This window comes from Melospiza georgiana, chromosome 6 (genome assembly GCF_028018845.1).
Source record: "Melospiza georgiana isolate bMelGeo1 chromosome 6, bMelGeo1.pri, whole genome shotgun sequence".
Taxonomy (NCBI): Eukaryota; Metazoa; Chordata; class Aves; order Passeriformes; family Passerellidae; genus Melospiza; species Melospiza georgiana.
In genome coordinates this window covers 2,256,637-2,283,916 of record NC_080435.1, presented here as the reverse complement: position 1 = coordinate 2,283,916, position 27,280 = coordinate 2,256,637, and the positions used below count along the sequence as shown (strand labels likewise).

The window sequence follows — 27,280 nt, the reverse complement described above, 5'->3', positions numbered from 1 at the left end:
TTCTTCAGCTTTTATAGCAATTTTGAGCTTGTCACACTGGCTCCACATTCAAGATAAGCATTACCACCACGAGATTTAATACAGTCTCCTGCTCCACGTTAACATCGTTTTGCTCTGCTTGCTCTGAATGACTCTGCTCTGCAAAGTAATAAAGCGGGGATGGCAAGGGGGTTGGGGCACCAAGGGGAGGGAAAGCTGATTTTCCAGCGCCTCGCCAGTACTCTTTGTTTCTCCATCTGGCTCTCTGCTCCTCAGCTGACTTGCTCACTAATGTTACTCATGGCTGGCATGCTGCTGCAGGTGCAGCTCCCTCGGCCCATGACGCATCACTGAGCACCCCCATCCCTCCCAGCAATTGCCTTTAGGGCTGCTGCATCCCCGTCTCAGAAAAACTGTACATGGAAGAGCTCCTCAGCAAGCCCTTCCCCAGGATTTCTTCCCCTGCATGTCTTGCCCTCTGCTATGATCCTGGCTCCCCTGTTTTCTTGCTTCCCCTGCAGGAAACGGTTCCTGCCTAACCACTGTAATCCTGTTTAGCTGATGATCTGCCTTGATCAGTTCACCACAGCTGGTTTCAGATCTTGAAGCAAAAATAACACAGAAAGGGAAACACAATGCAGAATCACTCTTGGGTCTTCTGGCATGCCTAGCTAGTGCTTTTGTAATGTGACTGGATGTCTCAAAAATTATATTAAAAAGGATTGCCAGCATTGTGGCAGCTTTTCCCCATCCAGCAGTCTGTGCAGCATTTGCATACTTATTGCAGTCTCAGCTGAAGGTGCTGCAGTGCCCAATGGGGGTTTCAGATGGCATATCTGACAGGCCTACATCTGAAACGAGGCAGTGACACTATCACCAACAACAGCAAGCCTAGACAAAAAAACACAGATACCCCAGATCCAAAAATATCTTGTCCCTTTCCCACTGTCAGTAACTATTAATGACAATTTATCATGCTCTTAAGGGTGTCTTCCCCACCCCCTCGTTACCTACAAGGCCAAAATCAGGTCAGGAAGACATATAATCCCGAGATATCTGATTTCAGTAGTCTCTCCCTTCCAACTCAAAGAGCCAGGAATAGTAAAAGGAAATCAACTCCTCCTCCAGAAGTTTTCAGCACCAGCCAACTTTTCCATACATGATCACCTCAACTTTGACAGCATCTGGCAGCTAATGTTTATTCTGCTGTACCACACTGATGCTGAGGAATGTTGGTCACATGACATTCTCAGGTGCCATGATATGTCAAATAAATAGAACTTTTTAGAGTTATGTCAAGAACTGAGGTTTTCTTTACATAGGCAAGCTAATGCTTTATATTACAACAGCTGCTCAGTCAAATCTGTATTTTTGGGATTAACTCCTTCAAATCTCTTGCAAAAGCAAACAAGGTTCCTCCTTCCATTTTATGCCTCCTATGACCAGACATCTCTCTACAGACAAAAACTAGATCATGGCTGGTCTGAAAAGAAGACATATTTCAGGGTATCCTGGGTAACCCAGCACATACTTCACATCATATACTACCTTCTGAGTATCCAGTACATTTCCTTCCTCCACTTATTTCTAAGAGGCAGATCTCCCATCTCTGATGACATTTTTCATATCATCCCATTCCACTGCTTTTTACATACGCTATTCACAACACTCATCCATCTGAGAAACATCAAAAGATGAGGGGAGATGGAAAACTTAAGCTGAAAAGAGGATCCAATAGAGGGGCAGAGGTAGCAGTGTTAAGGGGTCAGAAGACAGCATACACTGAACAGATTCAACAGCTGTGCAAAAGAGCTGGACACAATCTCTGCTTCCATCCCTCCACATGAGCAGTTGCTTCAAGCCACACAGATAACACTGCTTACATGAGAATCTCACTCAACAAAACCACATTTTATGCTCTTGAGATGCCCCAAGTGTCCCCAGCTGCAGTGAAGAGATGAGAATGAAGGGGAATAAACCCATGGGAATCAAAAGTACAGGATGAAGAACAAGCATTTATTTACTAATATGCAAGACTCATTCAGTTCAGACACTTCCTGCTCTGCTCAGCAAGCAGTGATGGAATTTTTCCTGTGAGTACTGAAAGATGTGTACAAATACATCAACCATCACCAGTTTTCACCTAAAAATATACAGCCACTTCCAAACTGATATACCTCCCCCTCCCTGCAGCATACATAAAGGTTTCACTTACCTGTGGACTGTGCTTCCAAGATAAAGGAACCAAAGATAACTAGCAGACGAAATAACCCATGGCCAGTCAAAGCAAGCGATGATCCTGTGTTGCTCTTTGATGCTACCATTCCATGGCACATCTTTCACCCACCAAGGTTTCTTTTCAAAAAATTTCTGAAGGATCTGGTTGATCAGGAGCACCTTGGTCTAAAAAAAAAACCAGACAAAGCAAGAAAAAATGTTGAGCCAAACACCTACAACATCTGGAGAGGGAGAAGGGAAAGTTAGAAATAAAGAGAAACCTTTTTCATGCTCTAGCACTTAGGAATCTTACTAAGTATTCACAGTTCTCAAGGTCACAGGAGCAGAAAAAGCAATCTTCTACACAGGAAAGACTAAAAGGAGCTGTATTAGAGAAAGACCATAATTTTTCACTCACTGATGTTTCAAATGTGAATACTGCCTAGCTAACAATTAATTTTAGCTTTTCTGTTCAAGCCAGCCCCAGAGGACAGCATCTGGAGGATTTGTTTCAAAAATTCTTCAAGAGAGCCAGTCTTTCTCCACTCCCACCACTTTTCAGAGGGTCTCTGAGACACAGCAGACTGCAGGATAAATCAATCAAATGCTCCTGCAGCCACCTGGAGAGGCACAGCAATGCTGACAGGCAGCCAGCAGGCAAACACATACTTGTGAGGAGGAATGTAAAACAACTTGCAAGCCCCAGGTATAATGATGTGACAGGACAGAGCACAGCAATTAAAACTGCAGGATGTGACACTGCTCATACCTGAGGACTGAGGGATTCACCCACAGCCTCTGAGGCACTGTCACAGCAAAAACAGCCTTGTACACAAACACACAAAGCACAGCTGGGAAACAGAGAAAGCACAAACTGAGCCCTTACTTTTAATGAAGACCCAGCAGAACACATTTCACCAGCCTACTGTAGTTTTAACCTGCAAGGCCTCTAATGGTAAACACACCAACAAATGATCAACCAACCAAAAAACACCCTGGAAAAACAAACCAACCAACGAAATAAAACAACAAAAAAACACCCACATGGAAACACACTTCAATACTTGTATCCTGCTATTCAATACATATCTGAAGCTCTCAGGTGAAAACAAATTTGCCAAAACTAATGTTTTTTACACCTGATAACAAGAATACTTTTAATTCTGAGGAAGACCCCATTCAGCCACAGCTTCTTCAGTTAAATGAATATGCAGACTGAAGGAAGATTAGATTTTTTATTTGGCCAGGTTTCCCAAGGAAATTCAAAACTGCTGGATAATCTCAAAGAGATCTGAGAAGTGCAGAGGCAGGTATTGTACTCTTTTGTACCTTGTGAGGACAAACAGGACATCTGGGTTATCACTCCTACTACTGGGGACGGTAGAACCTTCAGACCTTGAGTACTTCCAAGATTAAAGCAATACACCAGCACAGACTAGAGAAACACACGACTCAGCCTCAACTCACATTTCCAATTACTCAGGCAAAACAGTAAATGTATTATGGAAGGGAATATGGAGATTTGTTAACAAACCTGATAGGCAAGTGAAAAAAGGGGTTTTCCCTTAGTCCTACATCACTACTATGCTTATACTTCACAAAAGGGCTATCTTTAAATTTGGATCTTTCTTTTTGGATCTCTCTCAAAGAAAAATTCTTTGTCTGCATACACCCTGCCTTGAAATGTCATTTCAAGATGACAAAGTGTAATGCGTATTGGAGCTGCTGCTACAATAAACTCTGTGCCTACCCCTTTTGTTTCCTGCTTCATTTGGAGGGGGGGGAGAGGAGTGAATCTATATCACTATGTCTGTAGCACAGCCTATAGATTTCTCATGTATTCCATGAATAAGGAGCCAATGCTTGTTCAGCAAATCTCCACCATGCAGAACAGAATAAGGATACTTCCACTTACCTGCTAGAATACCTTCAGCATCAATTAGACCATGGAATGAAAAAAAAAAAATACTCCATGTGAAGAAAGTCAAGCCAGGTAATCTGTTTATCTGCCCTGTCCTCTCAAGTCAGACCTCCTTGTATGGCATCTAATTTCATATTTAATCAGAAGAGGCCACTCTATCCTCCAGGCCAACAGATGGCTGCTCTCCTCCAAGAGTCACTGCTCTACACAGAATTACAGCTCTGAAAAAACAGTGCACCATCTTCAACAAATGCCCTTCTGATTAGACCAAGAAAGCTCTGTTCTCTCTATTCCAATTCAATGAAGCCGCATTAGTATAACAACTTTTGAAAGTACTGCCCCAGTATTTTTAAAAGGTGGCCCTCCCTGCCCTTGGAACAATGCCTGTCAGGTGACATGGTAGCAGCCAGGAGAGGTAGGAAGAGGGCATGCAATTATCACAAAATTTGCTGAGCCACCTGAGGTGTGCTACCTTTCCCCAGAGGCATTTTCCTCCCCCAAAGAATGCACCGAGAAATCAGCAGTGCAGCTCTGGTCTCTGAACAGCAAACAAGTTAGAAATATCTAAAACAAGAATATCTTCCAAGGGAATCATTTATTGCTTATTCTTGATTCACTAACAGATTGCTACAAAGCACAGCACTGTTTCTCTCCTTTCTTTTAAAATCAGACGTGGTTTCCACACCTCTCTTAAGCTACCAAGTCACTTGAATCCCAGGTTACCACATATCCTGTCTATTGCAGGCCCGGGGCTGCCACTCCAGGAATGCTGTAAATTGATGCTGCTACAGAAACATCCCACTAAGCTGATCTAGTTTGGTGTGGAATTGAAGGAGACACAAGGGTAGCCAGCCCATCCAGTGGGTGCCAAACCCCTCAGGATTGTTAAGAGACATGGGGTACAGGTACTGCTTGTGAGGATCCTGCCTTTGGGCTTCAGTCAAGTTACAAAACTCGTTCCCAGCCTTGACTGTTCCCTGACAAAATTAGAAGAGAGAGGTTCTGACTAGATAAGAAACTATCCCTTTTCCCCGGAGGAAAGCTGATTTTAAGGCTATTTAGACAGACATTCAATTCTCCGAAAATTGACTGTTGTTTTAGCACACCCCTCATACCTACAGCTCAGGGAAAAGCAGCTTTTATAAGAACTCCTCAGGCCTCCACTGCCTGAAGTTAGCTGGAGTGCAGTATAGATCACACACATTTGTCAGACATGCTCCCAGGGGCATAGCTTAACAATTCAGGGGCTTGGGAGAATCAAAGTGTACACAAAGCACTAAGGAACAGGCTGGTTTCTTTAATGGATACTAAGAACAGTAAGGCAGAAGCTGACAGTGGCACAAGTAGGAAGAGCAAGGACATTTCAGACCCATTTCACATGCCACAGCCTAGGCTGAAGGGTTATGTAAGGATTAAGTTTAAACAAAGATGTTTACAAAGATAATATTCAGTACAGCCAGCAGTGCCCATAAACACAGTAAGGAGTGGAGGAGATTTTTCTCTGTTGAAAGTATATCAGTCAATAAAGATGGAGGATTTTTTGCTTTCTTTATAATGTGAACCTTGAAAAACACCTGCTAAATATGGATAAGACAATAAGCCATCCTCTATATCTACAAAGTCAATAGTCACACACCCTCCTAGGGAATACTATGAACGAGTGAAGAAGTACCCATTGGTCCCAGCTTTTTAAGATAAGCTCTCTGGGGACTTTTGCCATTTATCTTCCAGACCTTCAGAAGCTGCCAACTCACATCCCTTGATCCAAGATCCCTTTGTAAGCCTGTGTAAATTTTTCACAGGATTACGACTTAATTGTCTTATTTTTCTTATTTTGTCACAGAAGGACTCCTAGGTCCACACAGAAAAAGCATTCTTTGGAAGGTTCTGGACAACCAGAGACTGGACAGTCTGAAGCTCTCTAGTTGCTCAAAATGCCTAGCACAGTTATGTCCTGTGTCACTGTTGTTGGAAAACAGGTCTTCAACCTGAATTCTTCAAAGTTTATTTAGGGAAGTGTTCAGAATGTTTGGAATGCTACTGGCTTGCTTTTAAATACCATGCTTGAAATTTAGCAAAAGAAAATTAGCTACCCTCATGCACGTAAGAAATCTCTATTTTATCCACATGATTTCCCCCTCACAGAATAATACTCAGACATTGTTTGCTAACTCTTGAATGCACACAGCAAAGATCTTAGCAGTGGCATGAGTGATGGGTGTGCAGAGCACAGCTTTTGAAAAGCTAAGTACAAGTGTTGTGCTTGCCTCATGGTCATGCTGCAAGTGGAGTCTAATGTAAGCAGTGTGGTTTAGAGGATTTAACCTTCACCCTTCGTTGCTGGTTTTGTTGTATCCTTATTTTGCCTGCTTTCAAAGAGCAGTCAGGCTTTAAAGCAAAAAAAGTCATCCTCTTGGCTGCTAAATTAAAAAAAAAATACAGAAAAATCAAGTCCAAGTGACAGCAGAGGAAAGAAATCCTTCATTCCACTTACTTTTGGTGGTTAAAACAGCTTAGTTGAAAGCTTTCAAAAACAGAATTGTGTTTTTAAAATTTAGGAACAGCATCACAATTCAATTACACTATTCAGTTTAAGTTAAGGACACAGGCAAAAACAAAGCCTTTGAAGTTAGCTGCAAGCAGTTCAGAAAATTCTTAATAATCTGACTTCCAGCACAGCCAACTTTCAATTATTCAGGATAATTGGAAAAGGTAGAAGAGGAAAGAAGGAAATATAAAAAGCCAAACAACATGTAACACTCCTCCTGTCCAGTAACCAGATGATGTGTTTGGTAGCTTCATTTTACACCTTCATATTTGAATTATAAACAGGCAGGTTTCTGCATAGCACAGTCACAGCATAAAGCAGACAGGCAAACTGCACATATTCCCTGCTATAAAGAAGAACCAAGCTGCTTATTCTGGACATTGGAATCAGTACACACCCTACTGCAAACAACCCCACTGCTGAAGTGAAATCTGAATAGTTGGATTTCCTTCCTCATTCCCCAACTGTGCCGAGGGTTTGGCCTATGACCTTCAAATTTGGCTGTTTCTTTCATAGAATTGTTTTGATTTAGCTTTTACCTGCTCTCTCCCACAAAGGTTTCTAGAACATTTCTTTTAAATTTTAAAATGTTAAATTAAAAAAAAAACCAACAAACTAAACCAACAATTGGTGATGCACAACTTCAATTTTCAAGAGAGGGCATTGGAGTTTGCATAGAAAGAAGCCTGCTGGACAGGGTAAACTCTGAAATTCCATTTTCATCTCTGATAAATGGCACGTACCTAATTCTCCACAGACTCACTAAGGCACAGCCAAGCTTTAAGCCAGGGAACTGGATTTTTCACTACTGGATAATTAGTACCTTACAACCGATAAAGTCACACCAATATTCCTACCTCAAGTGAATAAACCTGCAAGATTCACCAATTTGCACAGCCTACCGCCCCGCTTCCTCCTCTCTACCCTTCCTGTCACAGGCTAAAGTGCTTTTGGCACCTAGGTCATGCTTTTGTACCCCTCCCTTTTTGTACCCCTCCCTAAATATCATTAGCTCCCCAGATTTTAAGACGTTTTCTTTACAGTCACAGAATTTCTGGAAATTTTTCTGGAAAATTTTTCTGCTTTACTCGGGAAGAAGAAGATAAGAGATCAAAATCCATTGTCCTTCCAAATAAGGAAAAAGTTAATTATGGGCAGGCTGTGAATTTCCAGGAACCAGTAAGAAAAACAGAGCTGTAGAGGAGCAGTGGAAGAGTTAGGTTAATGCACACAACTCCAATGTACTGCAGATTTCTGCACTATTACAAAAATGCTTATAGCAGTGGGATCACGTCAACAGTGAATGAAAAGAAAACAGTTATTTTTTAAAAAGTGCTGGATCTGCTTTAAAGAATTATTTTTTAAACATACTGACATCTATGCTATCTATGAAAGGAACTAGAGATTGGGGGGTTGTGGAAAACATCTCACAATCTGTCTCGGTTTTGGTTTTGTGTGATTTTTTTTTGTTGTTGTTTTTGGGTTTTTTGAAAATGTCTTTATTTGGAAAAGTATTCCCTTTAGAAACCATTGTTTCAGCATTTTTCCCCCTGCCGCACTGCATCGGAAAAGCTAGGTTTCATACTTTCAGCTTTAATCAGTACAACAACACATTTACAGAGGACCATATGCACAAAATGTTCCAGAATGCCTTCCAAAAATAATAAGTCCTAAAAAAGAAAACTCACAGTAAACTGGAATGGCTTCAGGGAAGGAGAATAAAGAAAATCCATGCAAAGGCATAACTTCTTGTAACCACATCCAAGCTTGAAATGTTACTTTCAGTAACAGGATTGACAAAGAAGCACTGGATTGCTAAAGTCACTTGTATATCCAGGATGTTATTCTCATTTATGCAGCTATCTTAATCTGTTTCAGAGAATGAAAGCCTGTGTACAGTAAAGGCTTATTTTATAATCCCTCACTACTAGAACATGCCTCTCCCTATCCTGACCATTTCTTGCACTTTCATTTCAACTAATGAGGCTAAAAGCATCAGTCTGCTATACACGCAGCTACAATACCACCAGGTCGTACAGCCACTTGAGATGACATCCATTTGGAAGTCTTCTTCCTATCAAAGTCCTCTAAATATAAACTTCAGTGAAGCAGTCTGACATTTAAGGAAGGAACTATACTAGGAGATGAAGGAACTCTTACATTTATTCCTAAAAGCACAGCTGTGAGACACAACTCAAGTTTAAAATGATTGTATTTCCCAGATATAAAAATATCCACTATACAGAAGTATCATCCACTTTCAAGGAATGGCAATAAATATTGTACAGTGCCTGTTATTGGTATTCCACCTTATAAAGAGGTTCTCAGGAAGAGATGTGTTGTTGTATCAGAAGATCCCAGGCTAACAAATCCCTAACGTTTCAGTGTCCACCAGCACATAGATCTTTCCAGAGATAAACACACACACACAAAAACGCCAAAAAATAATACTGTCCCTTAAGTCCTCCGAAAATTAAATCTTCCAACAAGATAGATTATTGACCAAACCAAAAAAATTTTAAATTCTGGTTTTGGCCTTGAGACTGCATTTGGGATTCTAATACAGAAGAGAATGACTTCAATAAGTCTTGATAAGGCAGGCCTTCAAAAGGCCTCAGCACTATGGCTCGGTTTTGCATCCATTAGCCCACTATTTTTCTTTACTTTTGTTTTCTAGCAGCTGCAAAGTTGCTAGATGTTTGTTACTGCTTTTCCTTCTCAGGATGTACTGTGCTAACAGCACAGTTGCACTTGTACTGCCACAAACCCCTCACCGTGGCAGGCATCCATCCCAGTGGCACTGGGCAGGTTTTATTCCACAGTGCCACATCACTCTTGCCAGTGTACAATGAAAAAAAGAAAAAGCTTTGCATGCCCATTCCATCCCCTCACAATTCAGAGCACAGGACAATGAGCACAGTGCCTGCACACAGAGCTGCTCCCGGCAGGTCCCCAGCACAGCACCCTCAGCTGAGGGCACATCCCACACACACTCCACCCCAACAACCTACATGAAGATTTCAGACTTCAGACAAGTTAACATAAACTAATTTCAAAAGTCTATAGGACCAAGAGAAGAGGTGATGGGGGGGAAAAGGAGCCCAGACAGTTTGCTTTCTTTTAAGTCATCCTCACAATTACCAGAATTACTCTCAGAGAAGACGCATCACTATGCAGAAGACCCTCACAGCCTTTTTTCCTCTAATTAGTTTCCTTCAACAGGCTACACTTAACTTGATTTTCTTACAAGGGATCAGTTGCAATTACATTCTGATTTGAGCAGCACAAGCTAAATAATCAAGTCAGACAGACACTCCAAGAAGGATAATGGCTTATTACATGTCACAAGAGGATATATACACACACCATGATAAGGCCAAGTGTTCCAAGCAGAATCCTCAGGATAGATCCCTTACCAGCAGAGTACCAAACCATCACCTGAGACCTACAACCATCATACAAAGATGGCGTGTTAAAGATTTAGATTTTGTGTCAAAGATTTCCACCATCAAATTGGGGTGGGAGAGAAGCATGCCAGAAAGAAGTGTAGAGAAGTAAGAGTTTGCAGAATAAAACTTTTCATAAATAAAACCTGTTTGTTGTACCTCAATAGAAGGTCAGTTTAAAGCTTCAACTTCTTCCTCACCTGTCTCGGTGACATTTAGACTTTACAAAGCATGGCTAGTAGAGCAAAAATATTTTTAAAAATAAGTCCCTGTTAGCTGGAACTAGGGTAGTCCAGAAGTGGGACACAGGATGCTCTGACTTGCAGCAGGAGAGGGAGCACAACCAGTCTTCGGCACCACCCTGTGCCAGAGGGATCCCCATTCCTCCACTCCCCAGGGAGGGGCCTCTGTCAAGCTGTTATCAAACTCAAACAAAATGTTAAGCAAAGGATCTTGAGGCAGCCAAGCAACACTGCCTGCGAGCAGCTACTCATTTAGCAGCTCTTGGCACCTCCTTCATACAGTAGGAATGGTTCTTCACCCTTTACTGACCTGCAGTCTAGTCCACCTCTTGTACATCAGCACCTCCCTCCCCTTTGCAGAGCCAGCTGGGGCTGTCCCTCCACCATTTACAGGCTACCTGGGCTGAAGGATAACCCGTGCTCCTGAGTGAACAGACATCCCCATGCTGCTGCTCCCACACCCACCTCGCAGCTAAACATCCCCTTTGCAACAGTAATTAAATTTTTGGGAACTTCTCAGAAATTGGGCCCTTGCACAAGGTCAGCTCTGGGGCCAGTGGAAGCAGCAGCTGGGGAAACACTCCCGCCTCAGATTTGCTGCCAAGGCCTGAAGTGTCTGAAAGCACTCTCTGGCTGAAGCAAGCAGCCCACTATGCTGGGCCAAGAAATTGTACAGGCTTCTTGCTCCTAAAACCATCTCCATTTTCAATCCACATTGAAGTGTGGAAAAAATAATTTACTATACATAAAGATACTCTATATCAAAATCATTCCCCAAAATCATGGATCCAGTATCATGGTTTCCATGCAGATTAAAAGCCAGAAAAAGCTGGGTGAGAGTGCTCCAAAACAGCCAAAGGTAACACAGGCTTGTTAGAGTTAGAGGCAGGCAAATGAAATCAAAGCCAAAAGAGAGGGGAAAGTTACACAAGGCAGAACAACAAGAGTCAGCAAAATGCTCAGCAGTAAATGTTACAGTTTCGTGCAGGGCTGCAAAGTGGTGCTGCACACAAGCAAGAATCACACACATGCCCGTGCCAGGTCAGGAGATACACCCAGAAGTCACAGCATACAGGTTATTTCATCTTCTACATCTCACTTTGGCTGTTTTGCTAGACCACCTAGGACTCCAAAAGCACAGCTAGGCTTTGTCCAGTCTACCTCAAAACTCTAAGGAGAACCCTTCCAAAGATCATATTCCTTCCCAGTACTCAAAATGGGCAAAGACAAACTGGATAAAGCCACAGGCAACACCTTTCCACCAGGGACAGAACCTAGAGGTAAAGCATCCTGCTACTGACCTGAGCCCTTCCTTCCCTGCCCTTCTCCCTCAGCCAAGCACACCACTCCCAGGCGCGGCCTGCATCCTGCCTCAGTCCTCCACACCTGAAGGGGCAGCCACCAGGCAACCATCCATGAAACACAAGCAAGAAGACAGATTATGGAGTCTTCTGGATTTCTACTTCTTTTTTTACTTGTCCAGCATACTTGTATTCAAATGTCAACAGGCTGCGCACATGAACGTGAAAGACACCACACATGCTGTCCCAGACACCTCCAGGCCTTGCTCCTCTTGCACACACAGACCTGACAAGTTGAAGATGCTTCCCCATTCCCCCTAAAAAGTGCATTTTAAGCAGGAATATTTAACTCTCTGCTATCTGAAGGTAAGGAATAAGTATGTCAAGCAACCAGCAGCTAAGGGAACAGTACATCCACTTGGGAAGCATGTCACTCCCTGCTTTGCTTGGGGTTTTGAGGTTTCTCCAAGTACCCCCCATGAGTACACTTAAGCTATGAAACTACTTCTCAAGAAAAAACATTCCAGTGAATGTGACCAGTGACCTCTACCCAGCCTCATGGGAAAAGCTCAGCAACTCCAGTTTCAACTGCCTTTAAAGGAAGACTGATTCTATTATTATTTTTTTCCAGACATTTTGCAAATAAATATGAAGGTCCTGCCACAGCCAGTAATCCTCAAGCAATTTCCTGTCTCTGGAAACAAGGTTCCCTCAGACTGAACTGATTAAATAAAGGTTATTAGAATTAGTATAAAACAAGCTTGTTTAAAAGTCCTGCTCTTCATGTTTTTACCTGTAACACAGTGTTCCAAGCAGCAGCACAAAGAGATCAGCTACAACAGCTTACAACATAACAAAATTAATATGCAAGACCCACCAAAGAGTGAGAAGGTGATTTACAATTACTTTCAACAGCATAAGATTTTCATGTTCATTTAATCTATTTTGAAATGAGTTTCTCAAAGGGTATGCACCTTTTTATACTGTACTCTTAAGACTGGATTTCTTTTCCCCATTTTGTAAATCTGATATGTGATTGAGTCTTTGAGAGTCAGCAGTTGCCATAACCAAAGCTGTTTTCCTTTTGCCTCTGCCGTTTAAGGATTTGCTGCAAAACAACTGGTTAAAACCATTAACACCATCTTTCAGTGTTACTAATTTCCTTTTCCTCTAAAGCCAAACATTCTAAATAAAACCCATGCAGAGACAAGTGTTAGTTTCTACAAATGCTACACGTATGTAGAGGAAACAGCTTGACATCAGGACCAGACACTTGCTCAACAATTCTCTGGCATCTCTTGAACAGACAAGAGGAAGTAACAGCAAGTAATGACACTGGTGCAACAGTTTAAAAGAAACAGAGCAACCATTTAAATTGAGGCACACTTTACAAATAAAAAATCTTGAGTCTTACAGAAAGATCTAAACATCAACATCAGACTGGCAATAGTCTCCAATGCACAGGTTAACTGAGCTTCTTGTTCTTATCCATAAGAAAAAAATACATTATGCAGAGTTCCTGCACAGGAATTGACCAAGAACGGGGGGGAAGGTTGGCGGTTTTATTTTAATAATCTCACTTCTCTTCAGTATATGCAGAGTAACAACTGTTAAAAAAAGACAACAAAACATCAAATGTCATCTGTAGCTCCACCTATAAGGTTCAGAGAGAGACTGTATTGCACTAATGTCACAGCAGCTATATCCAGAGGAGCTGGTGGTGTGTCACTTGCAACTATCTGGATGTCCATTGGCATCTTTTAAAAAGCCACTTGCAAGCTTCATTTTGTGAAAAGACTAGTCTCTGCATGTTTTATACACATTCTAACTCACCTAGTGCTGCTTTTCAAAGTAAGCCAAACATTGCATTTTACAGGTGTAAGGAACAGTTGGCTCTGGATAACAAAGGATCTCCATTTGTCTCTGGCACATCAGGGTCTGCTCCCCTCATGAAGCAGAATCATCCTTTCACATGCAGAGGGAAGTGGGGGGAGAACAAAGACAAGCATTGTGGAAAATAAATAGCTCCACTAAGGCTCCACAGGACACTCCAAGGCTCATTTTGGGGAATCCACCCTTCTTATAGCATACTACAGAGCACAATAACCTTTTCTCCAACACGCACATACCCTTCCCTGGTCTCTAGCAACACTGCCACAGCCTCCACCTCCAAGTCCTGCTCCTCAGAGGCACTTGAGTATAGCTGCTGGAAATCACTGCAGAGGCTGCTTCACAGCATCCTTGAAAATGAAAAGAGATCCCAGAGAAATGCTACTGTGAGCCCTTTTGAAAGGTAGGAACACATGGTGGTAAGGACAGAACTCAACAACGTACTTCTAAGGGACCAAGGTTAAGCTTCATCATCTCTGCCAAGAACAGCCATGCTTTATTTACATCAACAGCCTTTGCAAGCTCCTTGCAGACAAATCAAATCTGAAAAAGCTAATTATATTTAGGCAACATTTGCTACAAAGTAAGTGAAACTCGGCAGGAGTTTAAGTTCTTTGAGGAAGCAGTCCTACTAATAAATTTTTATTTCTGACCCAGGAAAACTGTTGGGTTTTGTCACTAGACCAGCAGCAAGTTTCACTCTCAGAAGTCATGACATAAAAGATTACTCTGCCCCAAAGGCAAAGGCCCTCAGGAGTGAGGCCTTGTAGAATTACAGGTACAACCTCAACACAATCATCATCAAGGGAACACTGTTCCTTGCAAACACTGAAAGCACTTCCACCAGCAAGGAGAAATGGAGAGCAGGTGACAGTCCGCAACATCAATAGTTCCAAGATGCCTGACCCAACATTTTTGCTCGCTTTTTTTTCTGGGGAAATAATCTTGACTTCCTAACTGCAGGAAGGACTCCTGATCTGATGGGAATGAAGAAATGGAGAAAAGAAAGAACTGGCCTTGTGAGAGCCATGTCATCACAGAGCACAGCAATGCTCAACACACACTACACATTCCTGAGAACGGGCTACAGAGCTCACCTGCAAATCAGTCAAGAGATGAGAGCATGCAGAGGGATCCCAGCTCCCTTCTACAAGTGTTCACCCAAATTGCAAAGGGTCTGAGTTAAGACCAATGATAGTAATGTGAAAAGAAGGATGTCAGTCTATAGTGAGACTGACTTTGCAGAAGACTAAAAAGTAAAGCTGAGGAGGAGATTGAAAAAGAGGACATGCACATTACTGCCTTAATGTCATCAATTCTGGGAAGGTCTGGTTCCTGACATTAGCTGAAGTTCAGAGTTGAAACGATTTTTTATATATTAATCCAAGGCCTGCAAACACCTTCATTTCAAGATGTAAAAATGAATCCTTGGCTTCTTTAGCCAAGAAAATTATTAAATCCCCATTTCTGAGACAGATTTTTTTCCCCTCCACTATTGTAAGTCAAGAAAAAGTATGAGGGGGGGGGAAGGGTATAAGGAATGAAAGTCTTAAAGAACTTCAGAGAGGTGATTAACATAATCAACACTTCTTTTTGAAACCACACCTGAAGTGTAGGTGGCCTTGTATAGATGTTTACCAAGAGTCAAACCAGAGCTCTAGAAACCTGCTGGAAAGGTGTTGGCTTGCCATCAGCTGAATAATTCAACTGACTTGAGAAATGTCAGGCCTATCCCCAGCAATGCCTGGCTAAATTCCCTCCCCAACAAGTAGTCAGTAGACTTTAGGCAAGCCTGCTATTTCACCAGAATCAAGCTGGAGAAGACTAGTCTTTAAATAGCATAAACGTGGGCAACAAAGGCTGCAGCTACCACAGGTTTCTTCAGTCTGTTTTTCTACAGCTGAATGCTGAGACACATTTTCTGAAATACATGACAGCCACATGCTTCCTTACAGCGGGCTCTTCTTGCCTTACATGGAAAACATTTCTTGTAAGACACAGAGGAAGCAAAGGTTAGATCAGATTTTAGTTGTGGGATCTTTTCATGCTGTGTAATAAAAAGCCCACTGATCTCATGCTGCATATTCTCCTCCCCCTCACACAACGAAAGCCTCTCGGCTGAAACGTCATTTCCCATCCCTTCCCTTCAGCGTGCTTTTTAACATCCTCTTTAACATCCTTTTCCCTGCAAAACAGCTAGCTGTTGTGACTTGCTGCAGAAGACCCTGCAAAGGAGGAGCTGCAGACAGGAAGCCTGGGGCACATGCCAAAGGATGAACTTTTGCTTTCAGACAGGTATGTGACTAGGCAAAAAAAGCCCTACACAAGCACTTCTGCCCTCATTAACACTTGCAGGTCAAAGACAAGCAGAAATCGGAGCCTACAAATCAGACTACGCTGTGCTAGGTGCTGTATAAACACTGAACAAAAAAACAAAACAAAACCAGTGCTAAACGGATATCTAAGCTACCATCACGTGGAGAAAAACCACCTCTGTATCTGTGCGATCACTGGTCCCAGAGATCTCAACTCTCACAGCAGGTTCTTGCTATATCACACCCAAAGAAATACAGAGCTCTACTGCAAACATGCGTTAAAATCTACACCACGCCCGTTCTTAATGCTTTCTTTGTCCACTACAGTTTATTACTCACTACAGTTCAGAAGATTGAAAAGGAAATTGAAAGGTCACTCAGATACGTGAGCTATTTCTGTCCCAAATATGCCAATAATTTGACTCAGTAGCAAGAATCAAAGAGCAAAACTTCCTGGAAACATGTTCTCCCTCAAATTCTTGTCTGTAAATATTTAACCCCCTTTATATTTTTGTAGCTACAGTTACTGACATGAGCTTGATATTTATTGATTTATAAAATTACATGTATGAAAGGACTAAAAACTAAGACTTTCTTTGCCAATGGCTACCCTCTCCAGTTTCCAGCTCTTTTCCTTCATTTTCAAGTCTTAACACTGCCTCACCTCTGTTTCATTTCTTTCATTCCTTCCTAAGATATTTACCACACCTCCTTACCCTCTGCACACATTCTAGCTCACGCTTGGCACGCAAGAAGGAGCCTTCCCTCTCCCACAGTTCCTCGTGTGATTTCCTCAGGTGAACTCATTAGCAATGTCTCCAGGACTTCCCATGATTGGAAAAAAATCGCCCTTGGGCCGACAGGAATGAGTTTGCAAGGTTTTGAGGGCAGTTACTTTGTGTATGTCGCGGAGGCGCTGCGCTCTGCAGCAGCAGCAGGGATGCAGGGAGGCTTGTGCGGGCACAGCAGCCCTGAGCAGGGCTGGGCAGGGCCCCACTGCAGAGCTCAGCACACAGGGGAACGGCACATGGACAGTGCAAGGGACTAGCACCACCCCGGACACACCTGCAAAAGGCCTCCCTAAACAGCCACAAAAGGGAACAAAGCAATCTCCCACTCCGGGAAAAACAGCAAACTCTCCCATGCCAGAGGAGCTTTCAGACAGTGCGCAGGTTCTGTGGTAGGGAGAGCTGTTGGGGGGCACAGATGGAGGAGAGATGGGAATGGGGTGTTGGGGTTTTATTCTGTAATCTTTTTTTACCTGTTCCCGGTTTAGCCATGCCTCCTTAAGAGACAGAACCTACACAAGCCTAAAGCATACACCCCCTCCTTGGCTGAGATCATGAGCTGATACTAAAAGTATCTTTCAGAGCTTGATATTAGGCCAAAGCATTCCTGCAGCATGGAACGTGGGGTGCTACAATGGCGGTGCAGGGTAAATTACTGAGAGCGGTGGGACAAAGAAACGCACACATTTGCTACAAAACACCTCCAGCCACTTTGAACACTGATCTTGTCCATCAGAGTTTAAACAACCTTTTTGTTGTTGTTGTTTTTGCTTAAACTGTGTACATTGTGGCAGCACCTCAAGGACTGTAGTAACTCTGTAAACACAAATGAGATTATTACAAAGAAAATCTGTCTCTTCTCAATGTCTTAAAATTTATCTAGCCTTTCCTTGCATTTTATCCCCCAGAGCAGCTGTTCCTCTTTTGATTATGGACAAAGATGAAAACACTGCTTTGTTGCGTCCTTGTAACTGGGCCCAGTGGGATTCTTAGGGAACATGAGTCTGCTCCCAAACACACTTATCAGGAGGTTTCAGTCTTGTGGTTTTGTCTTCTAGTAAGAGCAGTATTAAAATTTTAGAGCCATATCATAACTGAGCAACTCCACCATTAATCCCACCATCATCAAACAGAACCTTCCCCCTTAGACAAAGCACTCTCAGTATCAGTCTCCTTCACAAGCAGATACTTAAAAGAGTTCAGTCTGTTGACTGGCTCTGCTTAAGGGGCCACACTAAGTTTGGAAGCACCTGCAAGTGGCACCTTGTCTCACTGAATGTGAGAACTACAAGCCCTCACATGCTAAGCAGAGTGCACAAACCATCACAGGTAACTTACAGCACCAAACAGAAAACAACAGGCCCAAGAGCACCCAGACACAAGTCTTCCAGGAAGGACTAGTGGTTTCTGAACACAGACAGGAAGGGCAGTTTCTTACTACACGTTTCTTCAGTGCGTGATGTGAGGCAAACCCCTTGGGCCCTGAGGTAAGCACCTCCCCACTTCTGTTTCTTTCATCAGAAAGACAGAATCTATCCTCTAGAGACCCAAAGGGGAATCGCCCCATGTCACTGCCACAGGCCTTCCCAACTAAAGCAAGAGATAAAGTATCAACACACTGGTCACAAGTGAGTGCTGTGTCAAGTACTTCATACCCCACGCAAACAGAAGACACCACAGAGAACAACACTTTTATGGGTGCATTTATCACACTCCTGCATCCAGTCTGCCAAACGCCATGGTGGGCTGGGATACATTCTTATGTTAAAGACCAAAGTGCAAAGGTCATAAGTAACAGTAAAACAGAAGGAGAAGTAATTGAGCTGAGCACAGAGAACCATGGTTTTTACCACCTATACACACAGAGACATCAGATCCACTACCCAAGCAACATTCCATGCACCTCCTGTCTTATCTCTAAATGAACATTAAGAAAATCAGGGCAATAGCCTGATACACTCAAGATGAGCGATATCACAGCCCACTGCAGACAGGACAGAAAGAAAACAAAGAGAAATTGTGTACCAAAGCAAAACACAGCAGAAGAACATCTGCTGCTTTTACCAGGAATACCATATGGCCAATATTTGAGGTAAGAAGAATGAGTTCATTCATATTTAAAAGCAAAAGTAATAGGTCATTCCTTCCAAGTTAAGAGGAAAAATGCCTGTTCCCCTTTCCCTGTTACAGACACAGCATTCCCAGTCCAGATATAGCCTTCCAAGGAACTGGTACTGTCAGTATTCTGGCCCAGACTGTCAAACTCAGGGCACTTTCTATGTCAAGATGCCAGAAAGAGGAGGATGAGAATGCTTATGTAGGAGTTTTGCTTAGTCCTAACATAAATCTGGTTTATCCACAGCAAAGTCAGAGCTGCAACACTGAAAGACCAGTTTTGTCACCAGCAGATTACACTTAGCATTCTGGAGCTCTGCAGCATTTGGCAGCAGTAAGCATGGTTAGCACAGTACATCTCAACCACTATGGTGAAGCAATCTTCAGTTCCTGAAAGAACTGCTCAGAACTGCAACCAACACAGTTGGTTCCAGTCAGAGCATCCAGAAACATGTCTTTCCTCAACAAATGTGAGGGCAGGAGCATGGCAGCAATGTTTCTAACATCTTGCAGAACACTTGCCCACCAGCTGAGAAAGCTTCTACTTCTGCAGTGCTACACACACATGGATCTGCCATGCAGCAAACTTACAAGGCAAGAGGGACAATCTTAATGCATTCTCATTGTCTCATGAAAAAACCCAAACCAGATCAATAAGGTCTTTTCCTATTTGAACACCTGTTGGTGGGTACCATTTAGCTGTGAAAGCAGCTGAGACCCCTGACACTGGCAAAGGCCCTCAACAGCTGCCAAGATAAAGCACACAAGTTAATTCACCTCTGTAAGAGTCCCTCCTTCCTAACAAGATCTTGCCATATTTGCTGGTTCTTCATTCTTCCCAAGCCTGAATCCACACTTGCTCTCTGGAATTCAAGTATTCAGTCTGTCAATTGAGTTTCTGTTGCCAGAGACAGATAGCAAAAAGGATTAGAAGGACTTCATTGCAGCGCTGAGCAGTCTAAGCCACAAAGAGAACACAGTATAAAAGTCTAGTCTGACAATCAAGTGCCAGGAGTAAATAAAATGAAAAATGACAGGCCAGATTAACTAGCGCCAGCATTACTTCCAAGATCCATTCACATCACATGTCCCAGCCTCCCCTCTCCACCTCTTTAAAACACTCAGGTGTGAATCCAAGTATATTATTGCCCTGACCCATACATCTCACCTTGTATTTGCTCTCTGCCTACAAAAGGGAATTCAGGGAGGAAGCCAGAGATGAACATTCTTATATGCAGAGTAATCCATGTCTCCAGCAGAGCCAGCATTTGTTTTCAGGAAGACACAAAGGCAGTGTCCCAGATACCTGGTGAACAGCTCTCGTGTGGGGCTCAAGTCCACTGCTGACACAGCAAAGGCTTCCTCAGCCTCCTCCCAAGCAGTAGGTGGAAAAAGCAATGCAGCACAGAAGAGACCCAGACAGCAAGTGTCTGGCTTTACAGCCCCACAGCCAGAAAGTGCCAGAGGCAAAAGGAGATGACATATCAGAATTATACCTACTGCTAAGTACTTCCTGAGAAAGTTGTCTAGAAGTCTCATCTTAGGACCAGTTTTATCTTTTAAACTTATGAAAGCCAGCTTTTGATGATGAATTTGTAGAACAAAGTGTCATTTTCTTACATGTTTTGCCTTCATCATTTACGGATGATCCTACGATAAAAGGACACATTCCACACCAAAGTGCAGCAGAAAGAGTGCACTCGTGTGGTGTAGAAACCTAGGGAAGCTGAAAGGTGAATGCAGGCTTCTGAACCTAAAGCCTTCTGCAACTCAGGCTTCTGCACACAGTTCATGTTATTGTTACGTAAGTTTTTCTCTGTCACCAGAAGCAACTCACAACCAATTTGTCCCAAGATCTCTAGTCTCCATTTCTTCCATGTGAGAAGGAAGACTACTGCCCATAAAAGCATCTCATAATTAAATGCATTTTCAGACACAGGGCAATCAATAGTCTGGGAAATCAGAAAGGTTGTACCACAGTTTTAGCAAATCAGAAAGGCTTTAGCAAGCCAAAGGCTACAGGGAGAGATCTAAAATGGACTTCCATAACAAATACTCCTAGGCTTTTTTTTGTCTAGTATCATTCACTCTGCTTGTGGCTAACAGCAGTCAAACCATAACAGACTTGCTACAGTTTCCAGAAAAGGTGGATTTTGCGGTGACAACTAAAATCCATTGTTTTCCTGTGTGAAACTTGGGACAGTTTGTCTATTTAGGATCACCTGAAACCAGAGCTGGACAGTGATCCCTTTGCATGTGGAAGCCTGAGAAGAAAAGGTCAGAGCAGACCAGCAGTTGTGTGTGTCACCTCAGCAGAAGCATACAGGACTGTGGAAAATGGCAGTGGCTGAAGTTACTCTGCACATGGCACCGGCCCTCTGCCAAGGATAAGGAGGTCAAGGGGACAGGCCAATACACCACAGGTCAGACAAAAGACTTTTACATTGTCTTTTCCCAAGTTTATCCTCAGCTCTGTAATGCCAACATTAAACTTCATTACAAGAGCCATAATTACTTCTACCTTATAAGCCAAGCTTTGCCTCAAAACTCTCACTTTGATCTGTGTATTTGTCACCTACCCAATAATTAAAGGACTTTTTTCCCCTGCAAATTAAAAGAAGCTTCAGGTATAAGCAATGCCACCCAGCTGCTCTGCCAAGGTCTGAACTTTAGATACTGGACAGCTAGGTTGCTCATCACCTCATGTAGCACAGAGAAGAAAAGTGGTAGTATAGCCAAGCCTTCAAATTTGGAAGGACCAGATGTATTCTGTGGGATACCAAAATAACCACACCTTTGTCAATGAGCACACTATGATCTGAAAAGTAAAGTAACATTTCACCCTCCAAACTTTTTCATAATCTTAAACAAATACAGAGAAACTTCTGCAAAGATAGCAATTTCCAGCTGACCAAGTCCCTTTACGTAGTCTGCTCATGAGGCTTTAAGAAAGCCCAAAACAATGGGACTTTTGGTTTTGGAGCACCAAGTATTTCAGCTTTCCTGCCCAGTGAAGTCTGGTGAGGAGACACTCCTGTTTGGTGCAAAAGGAGGTAAGGTCTAGCTCAGAGCTATGCTCTGAGCAGAAGGAAATCAGCAGCAGCACCTTAATGTTTTTCCTCCCTGTGGCTGCCCGTGCCCTGCACACCTACAAGGTCACTGCCCCGTGTGCCTGGTGTGGCTGGCACAACCCTACACCAGCTTGGCAACCTCACAGCCTTACACATTGGGAAAACCACAACATAATGAAGTCACACACAGGCATGCAGCAGCCACATGCTACACCCTACTGCACTGCAAAGAGCTATTAATTGTGGAAGCATTTAATTTTTACTCAATGAGCTTTTGCTTATGTACTTCAGCTATTTTAGCTCTTCTTCCAGGAGACATCAAATAAGACCATCCTTTGCTACAGAGTTACCTACAGAACACAGACAAGTCATTCAAGTACAAGGCTCACTCCAGCAATCTTCATCATAGGCCCAGGAGAATGAATGGGACTTAAGTTTTAATACCAATAAAAAGCAAACTGGATTGAATTTACCTAAATCTTATTTTGCCAAACATTACCTAAAGGCAAAAACCTACAGCTAAATGATAATTCTTCCTCACAGGAAGCTAATGAACTCACTGCATTCCAAGAACTAGCCCCTGGACACTAGGAGACTGGTGGATTGCTGTAAGGTTTGTCTTCCCAAATGTAGTCATATCACCAACATCTTAAGAGCAAGGTCACATAAAAGAAACAGACTGTTTCAGCTTTAGTTAGTTACATTTTTATGTGCCTTTTTTCTCCCTTACCTTCCTCCATCGCACATCACTGGCCTTTGACTGGGATTTGTGCTCTCATTTGGAAGCACTGCCTAGCACACTGCACATTACACTTTGATTACAGACACATATATACTGAGGAAACTGATCTACCCTCAAAAATTGCACACATAGAGGTGTGCAAAAACCCACAAGTGATCAAAACAAGCTCATCTAATTTACTGTGCCATTTCCTGCAGGTTCTTTGCAAGGCAGGAACCTTGCAGAGAAGCCAGGCAGCAGCTACACAACACTCATGGCACTATACAAAACTTGCATTAATACTGTATACACTAATCAACATCCCTAACCTCACAGGTATTTTTCTTGAGACACCAACAAGGCCTCACCTCCAGAGCTATCAGTCCCTGTTCTCTTAGGCAGTGCAAGTCAAACAGCTTTTTCAGTATCCAATTCCTGGCTAGCAGGCACAGTCTCACTCCTCAAGGCATCCCACACACTCTGGGTGCAACATTCTTGTTGTACTTCCCTTGGCCAAAAGGGGAGAGGATCTCTGCAATAGTGTTTCCAACACCAGGTGAGGAGGGTATAACAGCACTCACCTTTCATGGGGCTACTCTGAAGTAACTTTACTGAACTCATGAGATAATCTCAGTATACTAAAGTATTAAGCCAGCTTCAAAAAGCTTCCTTCAAATATCTCACTGTCCTCCTGAACCTCACCTACATTCAAAATTTTTTTTTTTCAATTTAAAAAACAGGCTGCCTTCTATACTTAGATGGAATTCTACCATCATCACATATGACATTTTTGGCTCCATAGCCAAGAAGAAGTCAACGACAAAAAAGACTAAAGTAATTGTGAGTCCTAGAGGAAAAAAATGTATAGATAAAATTAACTGATTTTACATTTAATATTGATCTTTGTGGCATGGAAGACCAAAAAAAACCCTCTGTTAGTGTATCTATCCTATAAAATTCACCACTTATGGGGATTAAACAAATTGAAGAGTCTGTGTGTGCTGTTGAAAGGGAAGAAAGTGTTGCCTTTAACTTCTCTGAGCACCCTGACAGTGCCTGGCTGTATCCTCAGAGTTTAGGATACACACAAGCCCTTGTTAAGATACAGCATTGTGTTTTCTAAGCTGAATATCTCTCAACAGCTCCAAGTACTACCTTAAGTAGAAAGAGGGTGCAAAATTTCCCTATGTACTGGGAGACTGTTAAACAAATGGTATAAAAACCCCCAAAATCAATGTCGGCATAAAACCCACAAAATCAATGTATGCTTGACACAGAAGGAGTCAGTTATGCAGTAATTAAATGCACAATGCAAGAGGACTATAAAATACCCAGCTTGCTTTAGCAAGTACAGTTGCTTGACACCAAGTACATCAGACAATAAAAATAAATCTTATCACCTATCTCAAATTCAGCAAGGCTTGTCTGGAACAATGCCTGGAAAGCCTGCAGCAAGCACATCGCTCTGTAAGATGCCCAGCTGGAGAGGGTGGAAAACACTGTGCACAGGTAGCTATGCCTACCAAGCTAACAGAGATCAACTTATTTGTTTCAAATCACAAAAGATGAGCAGGATGTTGAAAAGTGATAGAATATGAATAACTAAGTCCAGTCCAGGGCACTCATTTGCAGGAAATCCCTGCAAATGCAAATCAAGGGTAAAGAAAAGGTAAAATCAACACCACATACATCTTCCAGGTTTTATTTTCAGGTTGTAAAAGCAATCACTCTGAAAATGAGCATTTCCTGGGATTTAACAGTTGTTGGGTTAATAGCACTAGCAAAGGCAGTTACACCCAGCCCATAATTTTACCCACATAAAATCTACCATGTCTGGTCATGATGTCTCTTCTGGATATTGTCAGCAGAATCAACTTCAAAAAACAACATTGTTTAGAAGTGCTGATAAGTCCCTTCCCACAGCTAATGTTTCCATGCAGGAAAGGAGCCAGGCTGGATTACTTTGAAATGTACACCCTGCATCTGTGCACAGTCACTGGCAGAAAGCACTCCAAGTCAGTCACCTCAGCTGAGCATCTTCTGAGGGAGCCTTTCTCCCTCTGCCCCACTACCTTTTCACACATGTTTTTAGCTCAACTTACCTAATATTCTATGTCTACATAGGCAAAAATTGGGCAGCTTGCAAAGAAATCAGATTTTTACATCATCACTGCAGGACTCCTCCAATTCTGCATTAAGGAAAAACACTCCACCAAAATGAAACATGAGAGCATAGCACCAATATGCTCACACTAGCTGTGCACACATAGGCAATCTCTGTCTTCTAGGGAAGATCTTGAACTTGTCTAAATCCTTCCATCCCTCTGTCCTGTACTGATACCAAAAATGGTCTCAAACCACCCTGTGGAGGAAACAGCCCCTAGTGAAAGACTGCAAACTCCCTCACAAATTCACCAGAAGGCCAGACCAGCCAGAGCCAGGACAGATTATCCATGGAGGATTGCCACCATTGATCCCCAGAGAGCCCACTATCACTAACAGCACTGCTGTATTAGCAGACCTGCTTTTAGCAGCACAAGGATGAGCTTCTCATCAGCTTCTTACTGCCAAGGAAAAGCTAAAGAGGCTAACTCCAAACACTTCTTCCTCCTTCTTGATCTGCATGACATTTTTAACAGCTCTGTCTGATGCAAGCGTTTCACATCAGACATAAACATGTTTTCACCACTGTCCTTTCCCCATTGTCACAAATAAGATGTGGTGAAGAGGCACTTATATTCTGTGTTACATCACAGGCAGAGTCATACTGCACTATATACTGAGGTTTCAAGCTTCTCTCTGATGCTGTGCAGATTATGTTTAGGCTGAAAGCAGATTACTGGCACAAACCAAAACATTATCTAGGCTGCACACACATTCACTCTAGAACACTTACAGAGCTCTTTGGACTAGGGATCAGAAGTTAGTCTCTTAAGGAATCCTTAAAAGCATCTGAGAAACAAGACTTGTTTGCTTTAGCCAAGAAGAGACAGAAGGAAAAATACCTTCTAAATTTGAGTTACATGTCCCCAACATGAAACAAAAGATGCCACTGCATTCAATCCAATGTGTCTTGCATCAACAAAGAGTTGGGATTTTTTACTTAACAAGTAAAAAAAATAAACACACACAGCCATCGAGATATATATTAAAATGAAATCTACAAATACCACCCAAGGGCATCCAAAAAAATCTCAGAATATTTAAGTAAACATTCCTAATGAGGCCTTCTTAAAACTTGAAACTTTGCACTCAAGGTAGCAGTTACAGAAAACAAGGACATCAGGCAGGCACAGAAAAAAGAGAAGCAGCAAAGGAGCTTAATACCTTATCAATGCTAGAGGGTTCTGAGGGGAATAGGGCGTAGTCAGAAGAATTATCCCTATCTTGATTAGCATCAGAACAAAGGCCCACATTAGTTTGTCTGCACTAGGACTCCCTTAGAGTGCTGGATAATAACCTGCTTGAAAGCATTAAAGGGATTTCCTCCCCACTTCACCCCCCTGAAACCTACACCCCTTCTCTAAAGGGGGATAAAAGGATGAGGTCCAAATAACAGCTTTATAATTTAATTCTCTGAAAGACATATCTGGGTAGCTTTTTCCAACTAAAACATCAAATATACAATACACAAGTACAATCCTTCTGTGATAAGTTTTCAAAGGTAACATCTGGGAGCAGGTAGGGGAAAAAAAATCAAAACAAAACCCATTTTTTGTTCACGAGAAAAGGTCACATAGCGCAAGTGACTTATCACACATGGAAGGCAGGAAGGACTTCAGTAGTTTCTTCAGCAAAACCAGGAAGTGGTACCAGATTGGAGAATACAAGGAAAAAAACCCCACAGCTTGTGGTATCTGAACTACACAAAAACCAGGTTAACAGTGGAGTAAACAAAAAATGCTAAGGCATGACTACAAAGGAGTCAGAACCTAAGAACATTTTAGAATACTTCCTGTTTCAAAAGCCAGAGATGCTAACACAAGCGGCTGTCTCACTGCAGGATGAGAACATAGAAGGCAACACATTCTGCCTTCAATTTACAGAAGAGTCACGGCATTTGGACAAAATGCAGGTTTTAAAAGCAAAAACTCAGGAAAAACAAAGTAACAGCACCAGCTTTCATCTTACCTGGTATTGACACAGGCTGGCAACAACGGTTGTCAAATTAGCCAGATTAAACTGATGATTCAGTGACGACAGGTTGATTCACACACCTAGAACTGCACAAAAAAAGCAGGTATTAGCCCTGTAAGTACAAAGAATGGCACTCTGTCACATAAAAGAGCAGGAGGCTTGAGGGGTAGAAGTAGTTCTATTATGTTTTTAGGACACAGGCACACAGCTATGCTTCTGATACAGACATTACTCAAAAAAAATCAGATCTGAGTCTGAGATGTACTGCACAAGTTACTCAAAATTAAAGAATATGCAAACTATCCTCACACATTCCATTTAAAAATCTCAAGGTAAGAAGAGAACAGTTTCAAGTGTAGCAGAACATTACCAAAAAAAAATTTTCAGCAGCACTCAAGTTTATTTGATGGGTTTTTTTTCAGCAGGACAGAAACCTCCCAAGTTACCCAAAATACACATACTAAAACTACATCAAGTCCAGCCATCAGATACACACATGCACTTTCAGTGATTGCAAATACTGCATACTTCCCAGATAAGCATAACAGACATTTATTTCTATAGTGCCAAAATTCACAGGTATGTTTCG

At 42.3% G+C, this 27,280-nt stretch overlaps 1 protein-coding gene across 4 annotated transcripts in view; it reads right to left on the bottom strand.

The window, feature by feature from the left end:
• The window catches only part of SUSD6 (sushi domain containing 6), an 89,539-nt gene that overhangs the window by 44,070 nt on the left and 18,189 nt on the right, over positions 1-27,280 (bottom strand). For all 4 annotated transcript variants that reach the window (XM_058026434.1, XM_058026436.1, XM_058026433.1 and 1 more), the window contains 2 exons: positions 26,686-26,777; positions 2,195-2,382 (listed from right to left, as the gene is read on the bottom strand). In XM_058026434.1, the coding sequence (XP_057882417.1) occupies positions 2,195-2,315 (121 nt within the window). In that variant the 5' untranslated portion in view covers positions 2,316-2,382; positions 26,686-26,777. The remainder of the gene's footprint in view (positions 1-2,194; positions 2,383-26,685; positions 26,778-27,280) is intronic.